The following is a 23649-nucleotide window of genomic DNA, read 5'->3' on the forward strand; positions in this document are numbered from 1 at the left end:
ACGCCATTCAGGTCGGGAGAGGATTGATTCGCTTATCTGGAAGATAAACAGAGGTGCTCGCTATGATATTCATGTTCGCCTGCGTCGCTGAATGACGAGTCGTCCTCGTATGTGGCTCCCGTCCAGTTGGTGTATTGTTTGAGGCCTTGGTTTATATCACCAGTCTTGGAAAAACTAACTTTTGCCACAAATACTTTACGCCCTTATACCTTTTGGTTCCCTAACTGCCATCGCTCTCATTACTGAAAAGCAAGAGCTGACTTGTTCTGTGCATATAAAAGCCATATGTAAAATCTAAATGGAAGAGGTTGCTTGCTTTTCTTGTGGTCACCAGAACATTAGCTGTTGAAGGATCTAAAAGGAGAATACATTCAACACACTCGTCGGCCTTGAAGATACATGCGGTGTGTTTTGCTACGAAATACTGATCATAAACATAACTTTAAATAAGTAAAATCCACATTTTTTTCACAGTTTTCTGCAGCGTGAATTCATTCTCACTAAACTGTTCTATAAGTCCCCCTCTTTTTGCATAACATACAGTGTGGTTTTGCAGAAGTACTTATTGGTAGTTTGTTACATAACTACCATAGCATACTCGACATAACATACTAACTCGGGACACAACAGTCATCCACCCCATCCTCTGTACAGAATTTCACTACGCAGCGCGACTCCCGGCTTCTTCTTGAAACAAAGAACCGTTTCCCATTAGCTTAACACATTAGCCGAGTTACACCGCCAATGTTTCTACAGTAGCCCTGAACAGACAAACCAAACGGGGAAGCCTTTCGCATTTTTACATCACCTCACCTCACTGCTCCTTTAAGTTTTATACACTGTCCCTAAAATTTAAGACATATATTGTGACATTGATATTTTTCGCATCAGAGATTCAGAGGATTCTCGAAACCCCTTTGTGCGACAAACGAGAGAATATGCAGGGAAAGAGCAGTGCAGCTGTCAGATGTGGGTTGCGGTTCAATTATTAAACCCTCGTTTTTACGCGGGATGTATCTCCGCCCTGGATCGCGGGCGCATGGAGCCAGTTAGCGCGCCTCGGCCCGCTGCGGACACTAATCCCAGCCGCTGCCGCTTGCTAAGCAGCATCCTAACTACTCAGCACATTACACTATGAGGGCAATCACTCGAAAGGAGCTGCTGCTTAATGCGTGCTCTGTGTGTATGCGCGCACGTGTGTGTGTGTGTGTGTGTGCTTGCGCTGCTCGTTAACGCTCTAGAGTGAGAGATAGAGAGGAAGTTGCTCTTGTGGGAAGCGAGTCCGGTCTGCCTGTGCATGAGCCGCCAAACCTCCGTGACGGTGGCTGAATGCATCTCTTTCTCTGTGAGTTCGGGGCAATTATGTTGAACAAATGTCCAACAAAGAGCAAGTGGCAACAAATGGCTACAGGCACTGACACAGGGTTTTTACATATAATCCTTTTGTTTCTCTTGAATCATGGCATGATGTTTCCCTTATAAACAGAGCCGTAGCACAGCATTTCATAACCTTTTTTCACAGTGGCGTTACGAGATGTATTTTCTTCATGACTCTCATCTCACACTGGTTGTATACGCTGTTTGTTATGCTGGTAATTGAGTATCCGGTGCATAATGTGGCCGTTATTCACCGGCTATTATTGAATTGAAATAAGTCGAAAACAGTGCTGGGTGTCTTTCAAGAGTTTCTGCGTCCTCACTGCTGCCACCTTCTCGTATCCAGATCTTTCCCTTTAGACAGAGCGGTGCTGTGAAAGCACGACGATCCAAACACGCCGCCGTGTCCCGCAGCCGCTCCTCGCTGTCACTCATTCTCCGGTCCTTCAGTAGTAGTACCTTTTGCTCCTCTCCTCCCTGCATCTCCCGGCTGTCTCCTTCTCATTTGTTCTCCGCATCTCGGCGAATCTGCGAAAAATCCTCCTTGTTTTCCATACATCTGTCAACACCAAACGTCTCTGTGTGTACCCATATGGAATCACAATCTACAAATAGGAAAGGTTCCTCATGCAGTTTGGTGTGTCACTCCCAGATGGCACAGTTTAGTTAAAAGGTGTTAGAACATGGAAGGAATTATTTGAATTTTTCATCAACATGCCCTGCAAATACATTCATGCAAGCATTAGCATAACATTTACATTATTGACTTCAAGGGGTATGGCTCAAAAGTCTCCCCCTTTCCTTTCCGCCCTCTCTGTTTGGCTCTGTCACTTTCTCTGTGTCCTTCCCTCCGTCTCCTGTGTTTGTCCTCGGTGGCTGTCAGCCCAGCAGAGGAGCAAAGCCGTCGCTCCTATAGGGACTGTCCCGGCCTCTCCAATTCCCCAAAAAAACCCTGATCAAAAGCAATGATCCTCATTATTGACGCCTGACTCGCAGGGTTACTGCCGAGAGGGTAGCCTGCAAGGACGGTGAGAGAAAGAGAGACAAAGGACAAAGACAGAGAGATAACACAGTGGCAACAACACAAGTGGATAGATGGACGGAAGGATGGAAGAAAATCAGTGCATGAAAATAAGAGCAAAGTCTGAGCTGCAACCGCAGAGGGACACAGCCAGATTTAGCAGAGGGAGTGCGTGGGCAGCAGGAAGTGTGTGTGTTTGTGTGTTGTCAGAAACTTGAGGGAACACTGTCCAGAGCTGACAGAATCAGGGATGTACTGTATGTAAGGCGGAAAAAAAGCAGGTCTTTCAGTGTGGCGTTAATTCAGAGCAAACTGTAGGTGTACTGCTGACACAGTCACAGACTGCTAACAAATCTCTGTACTTCCGTTTGACTCAGGACTCTTGTCGTGTCGTCCGAATGTAGTTCAAAGCTTTATTCATCCAAACAAGGATGTCGGTGAGCAATGGCCTGCTTCATATCTACGCAGTGACACACGGTCACCTACAGCTGACACAATGCAATGAATGCTTCTAGTTACTAATGGAGCGTCTTTGGGTCTCAGTGCCTTGCTCATAAGCACTACCATGTAGCATGTACCTCTAGCTGTCACCATAACATTACACTGGAAGGTGAATTGTCATGTGATGTAAAGAATGCCGTACTTTAGTGGTTGCTATTAAAGCAGCGGTGATAGCCATATGCACAGTTAAAGTCAGTTAACAGGTGTGGGGAGTTCTACTGTATATGTGAAAAATCACCTCCAGTGATGTCACTCGGTTGGGTTCGAAAGAAGTGAGCTTATTAAATCTCTGTAGCCTGCTCCTCATTTATGCTCGAGGCTAACGGTTCAAGTCTACAATAGCCACAACCAGCTGAGGCTATGGTATGGTGGTCGGTGGTGAAATTTTGGGGTAATATAGGCGCCAACTTTAAACAAGGGAGAACTACAACTTTGTGGCATAGCATAGCACTATGAATCGGCATATGACACCTAAACAGTGGCAAATATCAACAAGGATTGGTATACACCAGTGACATGTGGTATGTATGTATATATGACAGTGGACCATGACTGACAGGCCTTTTTAAGTCTGTAGAATAGCAGTGACTCACCACGCAGCATCAATTTCAGTCCCACTCTTTTATCTTTGATCGTCATATCTTCCTAAGAAACCTCCCGACGGCAAGAAACCTCCTCCTGACAAATTGATACGGTGAATCACTTCTGCTTGTGAAGAGCCGGACCTCATATTGTTTACGAGTAACCCGCAGCACTGCTCTTCATCTGCCACAATGAACGAGACTGTCTTGACATTCCTTCATTAAGCTGTTTAACTAACATAAAACACAGGGAGGTGGAAATTAAATTCACTTGACTGTGATGTGTAATAGGGGACTATTTCTACCATGTATCATTATTATTTGACTGGGAAAAAAGTGTTCTAGCATCCACTGGCTAGTGTATAATTTGATCAAATGAATAAAGGCTTGAACGGCTATAAATTGAGAGGTACTTGGATCGGTGCTCACATCGACCGCTCTATGACGTAAACTACCCAGTACTCATATCAGCTGCCACTTGATGTGAAAGAGTTCTTTTAAACTAAACAGCAACAAAACACCCGATCCACACAAGTGCACGTCCACTGCGTGCGTCCTGGTTGAACAACTTGTGTGCTGCTTGACCTGTCTGACCTCGCCCCCCTGTCTCTCCTCCTCAGGTATGCGTATCCTGGTGACCCTGCTGCTGGACACCCTGCCCATGCTGGGCAACGTGCTGCTGCTCTGCTTCTTCGTCTTCTTCATCTTCGGCATCGTGGGCGTCCAGCTGTGGGCCGGCCTGCTCAGGAACCGTTGCTTCCTCGGCAACTTCTCCTTGTGAGTTACGAGCCACAGCACGTCGGGTTTTTTGCCCGTTTTCGGTGCTCGCAACTGCTACGCTCAGTTTAATGTCGACTGCAGGATCAATACTGCTACTGGGTTGGCGGAACTGTTATGAATGTCCAATATGATAGACAGTGTTGGCTCAAATACTGTACTTGTAAAGCTATAGCTGCTAGTTTCTATTCAGATAAGTGTTTCGAAACAGATGATCGTCAACATCAATCAACAACATTAAGTGGCACATCCAGTGTGGTCCTTCAGGCTGGATAGCTAGCTTCTCTTTGTCAACAATGTTATCGACTTTGAATCTTGCTAGCATAATGTTAGCTTTCTAGCTGGTAGCTGAGCCTAAAGGCTTCTATGAGCTGAGCGGACTAGAAATATCTTTTTTTCTTTGGCAAATGATCGTGGTATGAGCGGGATAATGCCCTTTGAGGTGTCCATTATCAGGAATTAATGGACGACGGGGAGACCAGAACCATCCGCAAGGGCAACCGTTCTGGCCTCCCCCGTTATCCATTGGGGGCGACTGTGGCTCAGTGGTACGAGCGGGTCGGCCTTCAATTAGAAGATCGGCAGTTCGACCCCCAACTCCCCTAGTCCATGTCGATGTGTCCTTGGGCAAGACACTTAACCCCAAATTGCTCCCGCGGGTTGTGTCATCGGTGCGTAAATGGGTGTGAATGATTCGTTCATCTTGATTACTTATTTTATGGTGTAATATTGCTACTTTTTCTTCAGTAAATGATCTCACTTCTTCCTCCACTACTTATTATACATTTATAATTAGATTTGATAACTTACCAGTCAAACCCTTCTTTGTAGAATTTTGAATATACTTCCATTTTACATTTATTTATTCAGGGAGGCTTGAGCAACGCTGTCTTTTGCATGGCTATTATATCAATAGGTTTAGCTATAACTTGGGTGTTTAGATTTACATGATAACCATTAGAAATTATGACCACCCTGCGAAAAGAAGACCAAAGTCGTAATATACCTAAATTATCCTTTTAACTGGTCAAAGGAAGATATTGAAAATGTGGCTATATATTCAGTTATACATTTACACTTTAAAAACCCATATTTATCCAATTCTTATATATTCCAAAGATGCACAAGATTATTGGATATATTTATTTAGTCATGATTGTCCTATTAGAGCTGAGCTAAGCAACACAGATGAGATTGCAAACAGGTCTTCTGGAGGCCAAGCTAACACTGTAGATGAAACCTTGACCCGGCACACTAAACTGGGTCACGCGCAAAAGTCGGCGAGGTTAGCGACCATACAGTCTCATCATAATGATGAATGGGAGAGCCACGAGCTCCGGAATAATGAGAAAGATCACGGTATGTGGAACATGGGCACCCATGACTTATTCATGTTCCCAGCGTCATCCTTCATTACTCTTTGTAGGATTTATGACTCCTCACAGCTGTAATTTAAGACCATGCATAATGGCTTTGGTGAGCTGGCAGAATGTTTTATTTTTTTTGTCATCATCATCAATTTTTCTCGTCTGCATCAGAAAGGTCTGTATTTCAGCATCAGATGGATGGCGTAATAGTCTGGCTCTATGTCCAAAGTCAAAAACAAATCTTCGTTCACGCCTGCTTTCAATTTATCTTGTAATCATATCGTCGTGGTCCTGAAGTGGGGTCTGGTCTGGTCCCTCCAAGTGTTCGAGGGCTACTATGCAATTAATAAATGCCGCCGAGCAGCGGAATGTGTGTTTACAGACAGGCCAGATATCACACAATCACCAGACACACACACACACACAAACACACACACACACACACACCAGTTATTCCAGACAGAGGAGGGCTCTGTAACAGATATGCCAAGAGGTGGGAAAAGCAGGCAGGCGAACAAACGTTTTTGCTCATCTCACACAATGCAAGCGCGCGGGGGTCTCCCCAGCTGTTCAGCCCCCAGGTTTGTCAACACAATTACAGCTGGCTTCGTTGATTAGTTCCTTCTATCTGTTGGAAGGGACTGGAAATCAGTAAAAAATCAGCTGCTGGAGGATTTACATGGGATTAAAACCTGTAGACTTTAGGGCTTTAAAGTTGATCCACTTTAAATTCCACCCAGTGAATGCCAAAAATCCAAAGGCAGAATTGCCGCTTCATTCTTCAACTGCCTTCGACTTGGCAGCAAAAGCGTTGTTACGGTTGATCAAAGATGGTTTCCCGAGGACAGACATGTCATTCTCCTTTTGTAAATGTTCTGGGGAGAAACCCAGGTGAAGAACAAGTGTTTGACATGTGATTTAGCTTTTAATGCTTTGCTATCTTTGCGTCACAGTTTTTAACTATCGCTACATTTGTTTTGGTGAAAGAAGAATTCTCTGTCATTACTGTTATTGATCAAGTCATTTTAATATATTATACAAACTTTTTTCTCTCTGTTTGTCGGGAGTGCCTGACCCAAGGGTATCTTTTTAGACTTTATTGAAGTTGTTAGGCGATACTTAAAGCAAGATTATATAACTTTTGAATGAAGAAATAACATATTCTTCCGTTTATTCATCGAAATGGAGAAGCAATGAAAGACCCCCTTGCTCATTCGGGCCCAGTTTTATGACTCTTCTTTACTTAAAATACTTTATTATACTTCATAGTAAATGTACCAAAAGTTGGGTGAAGAGACCAAAACGGTCATTTTTTGACACCAGAAAGAACGATCTTTAATACAGATGCTAGTAATACTTAAAAACACCAATCTACTTCCAACTTTAAGTGCACCTCTCTCTACATTTGTCTACTCACGAGAGCCAGCGTAGGCTAACTCCTGCAATGTTCTCTCTGTTTCTTTCCCTGAAGCCCTCTCTCTGTGGGGCTGGAGAAGTACTACCACACCAAAAACGACGACGAGAACCCCTTCATCTGCTCCGAGCCCGGAGACAACGGCATGAGGGACTGCAGCTCGGTGCCCAAGGTGTACGAGGAGGGAGGCCTGCAGTGCACCCTGGGCTCGGAGTTTTACAACAGCACCGACAACACCACCTGCGTCAACTGGAACCAGTACTACAACAACTGCACTGCCGGTCTGGTCAACCCCTTCAAGGGAGCCATCAACTTCGACAACATCTGCTACGCGTGGATTGCCATCTTTCAGGTAAAACGGCCGTTCACACACAAACGGAAAAGGATTTTGCCATGAGGCACATACAGTAAGTAGCATCTGGCCGACTTCCAAGCCTATTAAACAAGATGGAGACAAAGAGGTATGAGGGTAATTGTGGCTGGCGTATCAGAGAAATAGGGCTTACAGGATTAGCAGGTCACCACAGACACACCACTTTTCTCCCACACCATTTGCTTGCTACCTTCACATCATCTGTAAAGCCTTCTGTTGGAGAGTCCATTCATCCCTGTTTAGCTGAGGGGGGTAATTTTGGAGGATGAGAGCCAGATTGGAGATCAGTTCCCCCACAAGTCTGGCTGCTGCTCTGCTGTGGGGTAAAGCAAACAAGAGAAATGTTGGTGATTAGTCTTCTGCTGAGTATTGGAACACTCCGGACTGTAAAATATGATCTCTTTTTGTTCCTATTGTTATTCCCTTCTCCTTGTTTGGGTTGCCTGATCCCTGTTTTCTTTTTTTCTTCTCCTTGTCCCTCTATATTCCTGTCCTCTGCCCGTGTTCCTCTTCAGGTGATCACTCTGGAGGGCTGGGTGGACATCATGTACTTTGTGATGGATGCTCACTCCTTCTACAACTTCATCTACTTCATCCTACTCATCATCGTAAGTGCCACTTCACGGGGCCACCAGCTGTGTGTGCTGTGTGTGACTGTGTGTCTGCTGATGATTGAACAAGTGGGTTAGTCGCGTGCGAGCGTGTGAATAACAATGTCGCTCCCACCCCTCCTTGTCCTCAGATTGGCTCATTCTTCATGATCAACCTGTGCCTGGTGGTCATCGCCACGCAGTTCTCGGAGACCAAGCAGAGGGAGAGTCAGCTGATGAAGGAGCAACGGGTGCGCTTCCTGTCCAACGCCAGCACCCTGGCCTCCCTCTCCGAGCCGGGCTCCTGCTACGACGAGCTGCTCAAGTACCTGGTTCACGTCGTCAACAAGGGGGCCAGACAAGCGGCCCGTATCTGCAGGATGTTGGCTCGCCGCGCCGGGCTCAATATCGCCGCCTCGCCCCTGGTCACGGAGCCCCAGCGGAGCCAGAGAAGGAGGAGGAAGTCCTCCAGACAGGGATCTGTGTTGGTTCATCATATGGCGCACCACCACCACCACCACCACCACCACTACCACCTGGGTAATGGCAGCATAAGGGGTGGAGGGGGTGTGCAGTGTCTGGAGGGTCGGGATTTTGAGGCTGGTGCACATAACAACAATGGAGGGGCCCTCGTGGCAACCACCGGCGCTGGTCAGCTTGCATTAGCCGTGCCGCCTTCGATGACGGCAGCCACCTCTGACTCAAACCTGGCCATTTTGTCCAAACTTTCTGAGGGAGCTGCCGATGCCTCTTCAGTTCGCAGTGTGTTCCACACAGAAGCTCTCCGCTGCAGCCCCTCGCCCGCGAACCTGGGGCCGACACCAGGCCCCTCTTCCCTCGCCCCATCTCCCATGTCTCGGGCAATGAAGAGGAACTCTGTACCTTTTGCGGCTCCAGGGCCCAAGAACTACCCCACTCTGCAGGCTCGAGCCCTGGCGGAGTCCAGACGAGGGAGTGCTGCTGCTAGCACTCTGACCAACATCAGCTTCAACCTGAACATCCCACCCATGTCCCTGGAGAGACGGCCATCGAGCCTGGTGGACACGCGCGCTCCCGCAGGTAGACGAATCTCCGCAAACTCACAGGGCTGTGGTCACAGATACATTGCATTGAAAATCATGATCGTGAATACAATCTTGGAAAGTGTTTGATGAACTCCATTAGCTGCATTCCTTTGTGTTTTGCTTAGCTGAGTGTTTGCTCAGTATTCCCATAAAGAAAAAAAACTTGGAAGGCAAAATTGCGTTTGAAAATGACAAAAGTATCTCATTCAGTCAGAATCTGTGCTTAATTTCTATATCACTGTTGAAACAAATCAAGGGACACACCACTGGAAGTGTTCTTTTTTCTGCAATCAACCATTTGGAGTACAGTATTGGTTTGTTGTGATTGAGCCTCAAACTTTAACGCTGTCCAGAGTCAATAAATGTTAATCCCTCATGTCAAAGCTCGCAGCCAGCTCCTGTCTGGCCCCGGCCAAGTTCTGAAACGGCAGTGGGCTCAGCAAAAAAAGTCAGGCCAGGTCTGTTCAGGTTGTACAGACAGTTGAAAAGCTGGCAGCCAGCCCAACTGGCCGCAGCACCGCCTGTAGAGACAAGGCATTACTCATAGCACACACTGCCCATCACTATCAAACACACTCCCTCTGACACGCACGCAACTCCAAAAAGGTTGTTGTTCACAACAAGATTTATTTCATCGGACTTGACAATTTGTTTAAAGCAATTCATTTTATGTTATTTCTCAATCAATCACTCTGATTTCACTGCAGCTCTCCTCTCTTCGTCTCAGTTTCTCCATCTGACCTTTTTCTCACTCGGCTGCAGCCCAGCTCTCCTGCCAGCTGTCGGCTCGTGACCTCAGCACCACCAGCAGTGCCATGGACACGGCCGCCATGACATTGGACCCCGAGAGTTGCCCCTACTGCGCCAAGGCCCTGGCCAACGAGTCAGAGGGCAACGAGACCCCCGGGGACTCCGACAGCGATGGCATATACGAGTTCACCCAGGACCTCCACCACAAGGACAGGAGGGACAGCCGGCAGCCCAAGAAGCAGCGCTGCAGTCTGGGCAAAGCGGTAGCGAAGGTGGTGCACTTCTGGAGGCTCGTGTGCGACACGTTCCGGAAGATCGTGGACAGCAAGTACTTCGGACGAGGGATTATGATCGCCATTCTGATCAATACTCTGAGCATGGGGATCGAGTTCCATGAGCAGGTCGGTGTACGCGTGTTTCTGATTGTCACGTTAAGAGAAGTGTGAGGGTGTGGAGTTGAGTGAAGAGGCTGGATGGTGCTACATTGTGGGACAGTCGTGCATAACAGGCTGACAGATGAGACCTAATGTAAGACTGTAGGAAGGTATTAGATTAATTTATAGATTACATGTTTGTCATTCTGTGTGATTGCATAATGCCCTGTAGGCCCAACTGGAATTCCTGATGTCTCCCTCTGGCCTCGTTCGCTTACACGTGCGTATTGACAGTCATGTGAGAGAGAAAATGGAAATGAGAGAGTATGAGGGACAGAGGATACAGAGAGTGAGAGAGACACAGAGGAACAGGGGTGATTTAATGGGTGAGGAATTTTCTTTCTGTGGTTTCTGCAGTTTTTTACTCCTGGGTGTCTTTCTCATTGACCCCATTTACACCTGATATTAACAAGCAATCTGTATCAGGCAGGCAGCAACCTCCGGCTCTGAAAAGTGAAGCCAATGCCGAAGTGTCTTAAACTGGCATTATTTCTAATGGCCAGCAGAGAGCGATTCCTCTGTTTGTAAAAAGAAATCTGATTGTATAGAAGTCTATGAGAAAATGACCCTAATTATCACTTAATTAATTACATCAGTAGACATTGTTAGTCTATGGTCTCAATCTCTAGTTCCAAGTGTTCTTCGATACAGCATGATGTTCATTTTGTAAATTATAGTCCCATTTCGAGTAAAACAGACCATAAAGCAGGGTATGCTTTCGGGCGTGGCTACCTTGTGATTGACAGGTCGCTACCACAGCGTTGTTCGCTCCGGGAGTTGTCCGTGTTTTCGTCTTACAACTTCAACCCTTTCACAGTGTGTTTTCAGACCATGAAGATTAATTGTAACAACTTGGTCACCTACAAAAGTCTTCATCAGCATTAAAATGTACGTAGCTCCACCCTCTTATGTCATTTCTGGTTGAAAAAAATAAGATGGTGTCGGCCAAAAACCAAGATGGGGACCAGCAAAATGCAGAACGTGAGGCTTCAAAACCGTAGTCCACAAACCAATGGGTGACATCACAATGACTACATCCACTTCCTATAAACAGTCTTTAACCAGTACTCTTATTACTACCTTTAGATTCTGTAACATCACTGCATGGAATATATTGAAATCATTTTTTTTATATTAGGTAACATTATTCATGTTTTCATCTTTAGGCAACTCAAATCAATTGTTGAAAGTTTGGGAAGATTTGTATGTTGATTAACTATTGAAGAAGTCAATGCTCAAGACCTGACACATTGATTTCTTCAATATTAAACTTAAATCGTTATCCAACCGTAGCCAAGGGTTTTAGTTACCTACACCAAGCAACATGCAGGACACAAGATATGAACGGCTTTTCTCAAATGTTCTTCACTACGTCTGCCAGGCCATTGTTCCGACTGCCCATTATTCCAGAAACCCCAATAGTTCGAAAAATATCCCATTGGACCAAAAGCCCATTTGTCCGACAGCCTGTTATCCCGAAAACAAACGACCATTGTTCCAAAGGCTCATTGCTCTGAATATACACACTCTTCCTGCAACAAGCAGAAGTGCATGGCTAATAATTATGCGGAATAATGTCATAGAACCCTCCTGGTGGCTATACTGTTTTTTTCCTACCATGGCATAGCGTGACCCGCCCGACTCCGCCTCTGATTGGCTTACCTTAATATTCTTACCCTAACCTTAACCAATCCCTCTCATCCTTCCCAAACCTACCAACCCAACCAACATAGGAAAAGAGTATCGCCAAATCAGAGGCAGAGTGTGTGTGTGTTGTGTTTAAAGCTATTGTGTTGTACTTTTGGCATGTGTGATTTTGTGTAAAGTTATATAACGCGAGTAAAGTAAGTGACACATGCATTGTGTTTGTTTGTAGGTGTGTAGAAGGAGCATGAAGCCTGACCAGGTTTTCTGGGGTTACTTTCGGTCCCTGACCCAGTGCCTATAAACATATCCAGATGCCATCCTCAGCACACACACACACACACACACACACACGTAGACACACACACACAGGAGGTTTTATAGCTTTCTAGTCTTTTTTCAGTCCTTACTTTTCCTGGCCCTTCTCCGTCTGCCCGCCCTTTTTTGTCCTTCTTTCCTTTTATTGGGATTATGTTCCCTCTTTCCCCTTTTCTCTCTTCCTATGTTGGCTACTTCCTCTTCTCTCTTTTCTCCCACTTCAATTCTCCTCCTTTTTGTTTTACTCATTCCTTTTTTCACCTTTGTCTCTTTTGTCATTCTCTCCTCTTATACCTTTCGTCCTTTGCTTCCTGCCTGCCTCACTCCTCTTAAGTATTTTCTTCTTTCTCTAGCTCTCTCTCTCTCTCTCTCTCTCTCTCTCTCTCTCTCTCTCTCTCTCTCTCTCTCTCTCTCTCGCTCTCTCTCTCTTTGAAGTGCTCTCTCCTAGTTTGGGTAACATGGATCCCTCTAGACTCCAGACAGGCTGCTGAAAACTTTACTGAAACGCTTCATTGATTGCAAGCCCATCGACTTCCAAAGACACAAGGATCACTAAGCCTCTGTTTGTCTCTATAACTCTGTCCACATGGAGGAGAGGCTGGGTTTCAACTTCACATACATCTTTCAGCCAAGTTTTCTGCTGGAGTTTTGTCTTTGAGTTTGTACCCCGCACAACTCCCACTTTAAGAATTAGGTTGAGACTAGCTTACTGTGTTCAGTGCTATACAAGTTTAAAATTGTCTTTCATTAACATACACTGAGTAGTATTATTTTGTTATGTGTTATAGCATTTGGGGGGGGGGGGGGGACCACCTTCACATGTTGAAGGTGGTCATGTTGAAGTGCACCGGTACATTTTTACACCAAAATCTATTCATACTGAAACACCACAAAGAATCTTCTAAGTATAAATGCTGCCTTTGCACCAACAACACAGTAGGCAGAACAATGGCAGAGAGAACCGACGAGTTGCGGAGTCATACCTCAAAACTTTAGCCGAGAATTGTTAACGAAACAGAGAGAGACTGTATTTGCGATTCAATATCCCAGCCTGTCAGCGCTGTTGCCAGTTTCAAACGCACACCTTCAGACTGTAAAACAATGTGGCGTGATTTGAAGCAGAGGACAAAAGACAAAATATCATTCAATGCTGCCATGATCGCTGGAAAGTCTGGCCGTGACGCCTCTTATAAATGCACTTCAGTAACCCCCACCTCTCTGAAGACGCTAATAGTTTCCCTGTAGCTGCGTGTAGCTATCAGCGCTAATCTTTTTGATTTGGCAATGACCCTCATTTGCATAGAAATGGGACTATTTTTGCGCAAAATGTCTGCATATTGCCTAATTAAAATAGGTGCAAATAGCACAGGAGCACAGAGACGTCATTTGCTTGACAGCGCCGTTAGGGGTGCACGGCAACCTTTGCGGGTGCTTTGAGAATGACGTGTTTTCTTTTCTTTAGTTGTGCAGATTTAGCAGCCTTGCAATTCTTTTGTGAACATTCTTTATGTTTGAAGTATTCAATGACAATCGGCGGGGGGGTTTCCATGTTAACACACACAATCTTTCATCCTATATGCCTAAATACAGCAAACAAAAAGAGTAAACTTACTAAAAAATAGTTTAGCAAAAACTATTTTCAAAACGGTAAGACGATTTTCGTCTTCTATCCAGAGTTCTGGATGTTTCCAGTTTTGCAAACCTGCCGCACGCCCCCAAGGTGTTTGATGAATAAGGACATAAGACATACATCTGGTTTAATAAATATGGAGAGGAGGAGCAGGGTATTCTTTTATTTAGAGATTAATTTACGTTAACTGTGTAGTTTGCAGAATTGTAACCGGTGCCTGTATCCATGCCAGCAGCAGCACCAGTACGGCAACATCAGCAATGCCTTTTTATTTTACTCTCAGTCATATTTTCTGAGTTGCTCCTCACTTTTCAATATTTAATCATGAAAATAGACGCAATTAACCTCGTGCTACAGTCAAAGCTGTAAGTGCTCTGCAAATAATCCGTTACTGAGCGCGCCAGGTCAAAACATTGTTCATCGTTCCTGTGCCCGGGGCACGTCTGATGTATCAGAGATGCCATAATCGTTGCCATAATCCTGAATCCGTACACTGCTCTGATGGATGAAGATAAACACTTCTCCATATCACCTGCTCCGTCTGAAAGGTTGTGTTTGGAGAAAACTGCCCCTTTAAGAAATCGTGTTTCAGCTCTGTTGAGTGTGGCAGCTTTTCGATCAAGCTGACCTGTTTTCCAGCCGCCCCCCCCCCTGTGGATGACACACACACACGCTGTATATCTGGAATTATGTATCATTCAGCCGCAAATTAGGTTGTGGAGATCCGACTGGGCCTTAAAGAGAATTTGACAAGATTAAAGATCCACCCCGATGAGTAATTGATGGAGAGAGAAAAATGGAGAACACACTCTAACAAACTTCCACCCATTTTTAAAGGCCAATCAATGTCTCGGCTGACAAGGATTACACATAATGTGCTTATTAATCATGAATTGTGCCGAATATCGATGTGTGTATCTGACAGAGGAGGATATGTCGTCGATTTGTCAAGAAGGTCAGCTGCGTTTGTTGGAATGTGCTTGTGGTTGTGCTTGTGAACAGCATTCCTTCATTTTAGTTTATTTTCATTTAAGAGCAGCTGAAGAGACTGGATTTATTTTTGATTTATGAAGACTTACACTTACACCAGGTGGACAAAAAACATGACCCCAAACGAATGCTAACGCTGTCTCCTAATGCGTTAAATTAACTCACTGTTTCAGTGTTTCGCACTAAAATGCTGTGTGTGTCCCTGAGGCCTTTAAAACGTGTTGAATGTGTGCTATAAGAAAGCACTGGCAGAGATGCCGTTGTATGTATACTTCCTGGTTGTGCGAGGGAAAAATGCTGTTTTTGTCAATGGAGTTCAGTGGCTTTGAAGAAAGCAACATAACGGCTTCATTCACCCTCGGAAAGGGTTGTTTGATGGAAAAGTATATATACATATATATATATATAATATGTATATATACTGTATACATCACAGGTCACATGGGAACACTTTTTTTAGGCAATGGGAAAAGATAAAAGATGAATCAATAACGAAAATAATAATACAAATGTAAAGGGCGGGTCCATTTATTGTTTCAATTTAGGTTATTGTATAATTCTGTAGCTCCCCAGTGGTGTTCCTTATATATTCATCCGTATATTTATATAAAGAATATCTGCTCATTATTGTGATTGAAGTGCAGCTCTCCATGGCTCACTGAGCTCTAAATTCTGCTCCCAAAGTACTGAATATTGACTCTTTATCTCAAAACTTGTAACTGTGGGACTGGCACACTGGGTGAGTCTGTAAAACACACACACACACACACACACACACACACACACACACACACACACATACATGGACAGTATGCTGCTGTGACCCGTCTCCTGAGATATAAGCCGGCCTCTTGAGTATCTCAGACATCCACACACGTTCCCCTCGAACACAGACATGTTGTTACCCCGCAGCTCACCCGGTGTGTATGGAGCTACGGGGGCCCAAACCCCTCGCTGTCCGTGACACATAACAGGTCTGCTGCCTATCTCTTAAAGACACATATACGCACACACACAAACGCTCCGCTGCTGCTCGGGGAAACGTCAAGGGCAGCAGAAGAGGCAAGTGCAGGGAATGTAAATGTGTGCGGGACGCGGGGATGGAAGGATAAAGAGATGATTAAAGGGAGTGTTGGATAGGGCTGACGGAGTGTAAGGACTTGGAGGTGAAGGGAAAGAGGAGGTGATGGGTGGGAGAGTGGAGGTGGATGGGTCGGATGAGCAGGGAGAGGGTGTCTGCTTTATCTCCCCGCACAGTTTAAGAGCGTTACCATTTATGGTGGAGCTGAGGGAATATTTGCGCCTCGGCCAACTATGTGACACAGCCCGTAGTCTGTTTACTCGGGAAGGTCGACCTCTCTCTCTCTCTCTCACACTCGCTTTACATAAAGAACTTCCCTCTGTCTGCGTGGCCAGTCGTCCCCGTCTTCCCATCGTCTCCAGCCGTGTCTTTTCCACTCCCTTGATGATCCGCCGCCGATGCCAAAATAGCTCGAGGAGAAGTTTAAGAGGCTCAGAGAGAAGACAGGGGCGTCAGGGGAGACGTTGGGAAATGCACGGTTCCTGTTTGTTGGAAATGGTTGCTCCAGTCAAAGTGGAAGCCTTTTAGCACCGACATGAATATTGACTCAGCGTGTAGCTGTTACATGAGCACAAAGTGATCCGAGGTCACTTTTGGGTCACGTTCCCCACAGGATGGTTTGACTCTGTCGACCTTGAAAGCTATCCACTTGAGAAAGAAAGTGCGTGAAGTTTCTGTTTTAACAGTGATGCATGTTGACGGTTGGAAGGATCACTTTGAAAAATGTTTCAGGGGTTGAGAGTTTGAGATTGATGTTAAAGGTGCAATATGTACGATCTGATCAGAATTTCCGTTTACTTTTTTTTTTTTTTTATGAACTAATATAAACAAAATGGGAAGATGTTGCAGTGTTGACGTTATGTCATTGGCGTCTTTGTATTGTGTTGCAAAGATATCGACTGAAATTAGCATGCTAACCGACTAGCCCCGCCCCGGTCTGTCTTTAATACCACTTGATCCCCTCGGTCCAACGTGAGAGGACGCCCCGCAGGCTGGTCAATGATACATCCTTGGTGCGTGTACTTCGGAATAAAGTGGCAGAAGCGAGAAAACGAGTCATTGTCCCTGCCGCCGGGAGGCTGCTTCGGCGGTGGTAGAGCGTGCCGCGGCTTTGTGAGACGTAGCTACCTCCCCAGTTATCAAATTAGCTTTTAACTAAGTGACACAGCCGGAGCAAACCCCCAGAACAGGAGGACTGCCCCGACTCCCCCGCCGCATTAGCAAACCTTCTGTTGCTGCCATTACACCGGTTGGACCCAGTGCTCCAATAGCACGCTGTTACTCCCGGTTGCCGGGGTTGGCACTAGACGAATTTGAGTTGCCGCGGGGCGCTGGAGCTACCGAGGGCCAACCGCTCTCCCCCCGGAGCTGTGGTCTTCTGCCACTCTGGTACACGGACCGTAAAAACCCACGTTTAGTGGCACAAACACACAGATGGCTCGTGTAAAAGATAGATAGCTGTAATAAAGATAGCACTGTTATTTTGACCTCTACTACTTCGACTCGCTTTTGCAATTAGCTAATCATTGCCGAACTCAAAAACCCAAAACCGCATGGTCTTTTTTGGAAACCGCCGAAATTCAGTGATGCTCGACCGGACTTCCACTTCGTATTGCGTTTCTCATGAATCGAGCTCCGAGACGGAACCATTAGCCGTGACACATCAAGGTATCCTTTAAAATCGATGGAAGCTGCTTCACTACCTGCCTCGCAGCGGTGAACTGTCGCAAACAGTACAGTGGAACCGTCGTGTGGATGTCACCGTCCCAAATTCCAGTGGCAGATGTGGGTTTTCTTCCACGGTGTTGCACTGGAAGAAAAAAAAAAGTGATTTCCTATTGTGGTCATGTCTCTTTTATTACATTTATTACATATTACAAAACTGACTCTTGTGAAATGTAGCCTCACTCACGGCTAAATGCTATGTCGGGCATGTTATTGTGCTCAGAAAAAAACGTGCCAATGTTTAGGGAGTATAATACGTTCACCATTAGCGTGCTAAACCTTTGCTAGTAAGCAGAAATGTGCTTCACATAAAACACAAATTACAGCTGAGGTTGACGGGAATGCCATTAGTTTCTACATATTCGTTTATAAACCAAAGCACTGGATCTGAAAAGAAATCTCTCCTGAAGCTACGTGTAATAGATAGACGTAACTGGGGTCATTATGGTTTAATTGAATGTCTGGTTGTATTCCTGAAGTTCAGCCCCTTTTGAATTGAAAGCGCCCTGACATTTGTGAGGCAGGATTAGGTTCAGTTATTGTAAGGACTGAGATTATCGTTAGTTAAAGGCGATGGCGCGTTTAATTTCCATAGGTTATCGAATTAATGCACAGTAGTCTGTGTTTAAAGGTCTCTCGTTGCATTCTGATGCTTTATTATGCACACACACACACACACACACACACACACACACACACACACACACACACACACACTAGCTTCTCCCCTTGCCAAACCCAGAGAGACAATGAGAAGACCCTTTTTGTAAAGCTTCTTGTTCCAACCAGAGACAACGTTTACGCAGCTTTTATCCGACCCTACCTGAAGAATGCCGAGTTGGCATCTGAAAACAGTGGCCTCCCTCCAAGACAGGCCTAAGAAAAGTGTTTTGTTTTTTTTCCCAATTACAATGTACAAAGTACAATGGTGAGACGTGGACGGTAAAAACAACAGCTGCTAATCCCGGTTTATAGAGGGATGGCTTTTCCAGCCATGGAAATCAAAAAATGGGGGAGAATAAATGAGGTGATCAAATGTTGCATTCAGTTATTTCCTGGTTCAGTGAGATGTCAAATAACATTCTGCCTGTATTTAGCAAGTTCTCCTCTCTTGCTCTGAATCTACAATGTCTCCCCTTTGCATTCAGCTTTCTGTATGGCTGTACATGTCCACTGATAATCCTGAAAGAGAGGGGGACAATTTATTATTGGACAACCTGCAGTTGATGTGGGAAAGTTTTGAAAATGGCAGAACTTATAAACCGGACAACTGTGTGGACAAATCATATCAATAAATACTATCCAGTTCATCACTAAAAGCAAATAAACTGTCGAAACATTTTATGCTTTTTGTATGAGATGGGTCCAAATATAATAAGTTTCCTTAACATTGAGAAAAGTCCATTGATGTAATCCATTACTTAAAATGAACTACCAATCAACATGAACAGGCTGCCGGATATTGTCTGCAAATAAAAATAGGCACGACAAGTTCTTGCAGTACAAAGAAGCGGATGACTGCTCCTAGTCTGGTAGTTGTCGTGCTCAATATGCTAAAAATAATCATTAACGGGGCAGATTCTGGAGAATTTCACATGCACTAAAAGCACGTCGGCCCAGCTAAGTCAACAAAAGCAAGCAGAGATTCGGTTAACAACACATACACACACACACACACACACACACACACACACACACGGAGAGTGACTTCATTCTCTGCTCATTTAGACATTACCCCACTACATCTTTACATAGACAACAATTGTTTGCTGCTATAATGATATTCAGAATGTGAAATACAGCTCCTTTAAAGATTCAATGCATGTAACTAAAACAGCAAGGGCCCTAAGATTGACCCTTGTACATAAAATCAGATGAATTCCGTATTATTAGTAGTATCATCTCTGGTATCTCTGGTGTAGATCTCCCATCAAATATATTAAGGAGTTGGTGCAGACCTTCAGAGACGAATCAACGCAATTCTTCAATCACAACCAAACCACCCATAATTGTGAGTGTTTCATTCTCCATTTCATGCTTGAAATGTCCTCTTCTGTAGCACGCCGAAGCAAACACACACACACACACACACACACACACACACACACACCAGACTTATTGGTGCATCATCTACAGTCCAGGGCGTAAGCAGAGCGCAGCTTCCCGTTTCGATTAGATCACATCAGATTAGGTGACATTACATTTGCACTAACCAGATTACACTATTCCTCATCTAACACACTTTACCTCCTAATGCTGCTGCCGCCTCATTACCCCGGACACAGCCAGCGATGAGCAAAGCAAAGTGTGTCTCTCTCACTTCCTCGTACACGTTTCATCTCCCTCTAGGTGGTTCACGCACCTCAGTAGTCTTTTGTAGGTTCCCTTGTGCATTTCGATGGGTGAGAAAAGTTTTTTTTTGTTTACGGCCCTGTTCCCTCGCCGTAATCTCGCATGATGTCTGAGGAATGTCGGATATACAAGCTGGAACAATAGCAGAGCAGAAACAGCGGGGGGGGAAATAATGACCCGGACCTCAAGGCCAGATGTCTGCAGTCCAAGTCTCACCTCGTAAAAACTGTACTTCTCGTTCTGGCTTATCAATCGCATCTATTATAAAGGTGTGTGTGGATATGTGTGTGTGTGTCCACAGGCACGGCTATAAGGTGTGAGTCTGTGCAGGGCTTTTGTGCCCTACAGTGTGCGTTCGTACATGGTAAGGAGTGTGGGAGCAGAGCTCACGGTGTGGCCTGGATGTGCGGTGCTCATTTGTGTTCTTACACTAGTCTGTACATGAGTGTTGTATATATATCTGCGTGTGAGGGCATTCATCGTGAAAAGAACACACAAACATCCCAAGTGCCCCGGCAGAGCATTTGTGTACCCCTTTGAACTTTTCTTAATCTCACAATGCGCGTGTGTGAGACGTGTGTGTGTGTGTGTGCGCGGCCGTTCATGAAGGATTTGCCGCCGCTTCCGCGCTCATAAGCGCACAAACGAATGGACACAATGAAGCAGCGCGGGATCAAACGAACAGATTCGTCCGTGTCTGTGAACCCAGACAGACAGAAGAGACACAGACCGTGACAAAGAGGTGAGATGAGACGGAGAGAAGCTTCTTTTTCAGGAAGCCGGCTTTTGGGCAAATGATTCTTCTTCTTTTTTTTTAACAAGGAGGCAAGAGGGGAAAGACGTCACCTCGCCCTCTTCTCTGCACTCTGTTTTCTACTCCATCTATTCAACATTGCACATGTGTTGCATGGTAGTACTTCAACTAACTTAACAAGTAACGTGATGAAACACTTATGTTAAATCAGCTCCACTCTAATTCCCCAATTATTTCTCCTCGTTATTCATTTCCGTCATCTCATTTAACAGCTCAGCTCGGAAGAGCCATAGTAACATGATTTTATAGAACATAAGGACTTTATGAAGATTATTAATGCTAACATGACGATCCCATGATGTTCCCCCTACCAACAGTCAATGCTGGTTACATTTAACCATAATCAGTACAAAGTACTTCTAGTTGTCTAAATTTAAACCCCGCACATGGAGGCGGCAGATCAGAATGCACTCGTATCAATCATTTTTGGGTCACTTTGGAAGGCAGTTACAACCTATTTTGTCATTTAGGTATGATGACTTGTTAAAAGTGGTAATTTATCATAAGCCGGTGTTTGAAGCTTCAGGCTCTCAATTATGGTGCAATGTTACGTCTTGGTGTTGCTGGACCTTGTCTTGTGCCTCAGGGCCGACTGCTTCCTTCCTTCTAGTCTTAAGGGAGCAATGACTTAATACTAAGCAAGGACTTGTAAGGGTTGACTCGTTTAAACTCAGATACGCTGTCAGGGTGCTCTAATTGAAGTTTTCCGTAGACAGTTGTTGGGGTTTGACTGCTAATGCTGAGCACACATGCCCATAGTGAATGACCTACATCAAGTTTCAACCGCAACATTTCAAAAAGTTCTGCAAGTATAGCTGCCATTATGTAAGTCATTTACTTAGTTTGTTTTAGCTCAAATTAAAGAGTGACTCAACACCAAGCTGAAAAGCTTGGTTTCACAGCCCTGTTTGGTTTAGAGCTTGAAGTCTGATGTCACAGCGTACTGACACGCCTTAGAGTACACTTCACTGCAGCATGGTGAGATATCGATGGAATACATTTTTTTAGAAATAGGCTTGGCTTTCGGGCGGGAGTTAAATGAGAAGAGCGATTCCACTTCTCAAATCTGTACATTAAATATGAAGGTATGAGGAGCCGTAAGTTAGCCTAGCTTAGCATAAAGGGGGGGGGGGGGGGGGAATCTCTAAAGCTCAATAATAAATCTGTTATATATTTTGTTTGAAAAAATTGTACAAAAAACAAAGTGTAAATACAAAAATTCCCCATTTTTAGGGGCGGGATTATGTGCCTGTTTACTGAGCGCTAAACTAAGCTAGCTATCGGCAGGCTGTAACTTTATATTTAATGGACAGGTATGAGTGGTATCAACCCTCTGTGCAAATAAGTGCATTTTCCAAAAAATGCTCCCACAACAAAACAATATTTCAGCTGGAGTTAAAGGGATAGTTGTGAATTTTCTTTTTGAAGTACGGGTGGGTCAGGTACTTATCCATAGTCAGGGTATACAGTGGATGACAGTCGGCACATCCCCAGTTTGGAGTAGCGAGCAGGAATAGCAGCACGGAAGCTAAGCAATGTACTGCTGTTTTTAGCCACCTAAAAAAAGGTGGGGGAAATGGTTGTTCCAACATGCCTGCTTTAATTGAAGTAATAAACATTTCAAATAAAACGTAAGCAGTCTTCCAAGCCACCGGGCTCCATTGACAAAAACAGTGACTTTAGCTGGCAGAACAGGGGAGCTGCTCGTCTACCGCTGCCTCGATTGGTTAGTTTCTTCGTGTCACTGTGTGACTTTGGTATTTTAAAGGGTTAGTTCGGAGTCACCAACATCAATAACACAAACTAACTGATGAAGGCAGCGGTGGACCAGCAACTCCCCTGTTCTGCCAGCTAAAATAACTGTTTTAATCAAAGGATAATTGTGGCTTTGAGGAGTGCTTCCATTTCATTTTAAATGTTTATTACTTTAAAGCAGGTGTGTTGGAACAACCCTTTTTTCCCCATATGACCGGAGAGCAACGTAACAACACCAGCGGCAATATTACATAATAACCGACTCACCGTGTTTTTGGAGCTCCAGACAAACTGGTGCCGTGATGCAGCACGAGGAGCTGTTATTCCACCGGTGATGTTACTCTCTGTGTTCCTTTCTCCTCGTGTATCCATGCTAGTGTTGACTAATCGCTGCTTAAACAGTCGCGGTGTGCAGTGATTAGTGGCAGCCCACCAGGACAGGCTTAATGACACACATTGTGTTTACATTACATTACATTACCTCTTGGTTCATCCTGGGGATAATGGCTCTGCTGGGACGACGCCTCTATTCATACACACACAGAGGGATATTGAGACTTTTAGAAAAGCCAGTATCACACACACACACACACACACACACACACACACACATGTGCGCACATTTGCTTACACTTTTACGACGGAGAACATGCAGAGCACGGATCGGGCCCTCGACACCTTCCATCCTCTGTGTCACGTCAGTGCAAATCTTGTGCATGACAGCGCGTTTCAGTTGTGTAAACTGTTTATTGCGTGGAGATGAAAGGCCTCATGAGGCTTGTCCGGGGTGTCGCACAGCCCACAGACACATAACAGAGTCCCCACCGGCTCCTTTCTCCTCGCCGATAATTACGGATGCTCGCGGTGCATTCCTGATTTGCATACTGCGTCGCATTCGGATGTGCCGCGCCTTTTATCTTTTGGGCTCATGTTCCTTCTCTTGTCTGTCTATATTGCCTGTCTTTCTGTGTTTTTTTTTTTTTTTTTTCGGCACATGCACACCGGTTGTTTGATCTAGATTTGAGTGGCAGCCCAATTCTCGGATGAGCTTTGTGCAGGCACATTCAGCAGCAGCATTGTGATCAGTGTGT

At 45.0% G+C, this 23649-nt stretch overlaps 1 protein-coding gene across 1 annotated transcript in view; it reads left to right on the forward strand.

Annotated features, from left to right (window-relative positions):
- The window catches only part of cacna1g (calcium channel, voltage-dependent, T type, alpha 1G subunit), a 208022-nt gene that overhangs the window by 106746 nt on the left and 77627 nt on the right, over positions 1-23649 (forward strand). The window contains exons 5-9 of the mRNA XM_076093207.1: positions 4101-4257; positions 7096-7390; positions 7927-8019; positions 8154-9060; positions 9828-10216. Of these exons, the coding sequence (XP_075949322.1) occupies positions 4101-4257; positions 7096-7390; positions 7927-8019; positions 8154-9060; positions 9828-10216 (1841 nt within the window). The remainder of the gene's footprint in view (positions 1-4100; positions 4258-7095; positions 7391-7926; positions 8020-8153; positions 9061-9827; positions 10217-23649) is intronic.

This window comes from Anarhichas minor, unplaced genomic scaffold, assembly GCF_050575085.1.
Source record: "Anarhichas minor isolate MPS153535 unplaced genomic scaffold, ASM5057508v1 ptg000017l, whole genome shotgun sequence".
Taxonomy (NCBI): Eukaryota; Metazoa; Chordata; class Actinopteri; order Perciformes; family Anarhichadidae; genus Anarhichas; species Anarhichas minor.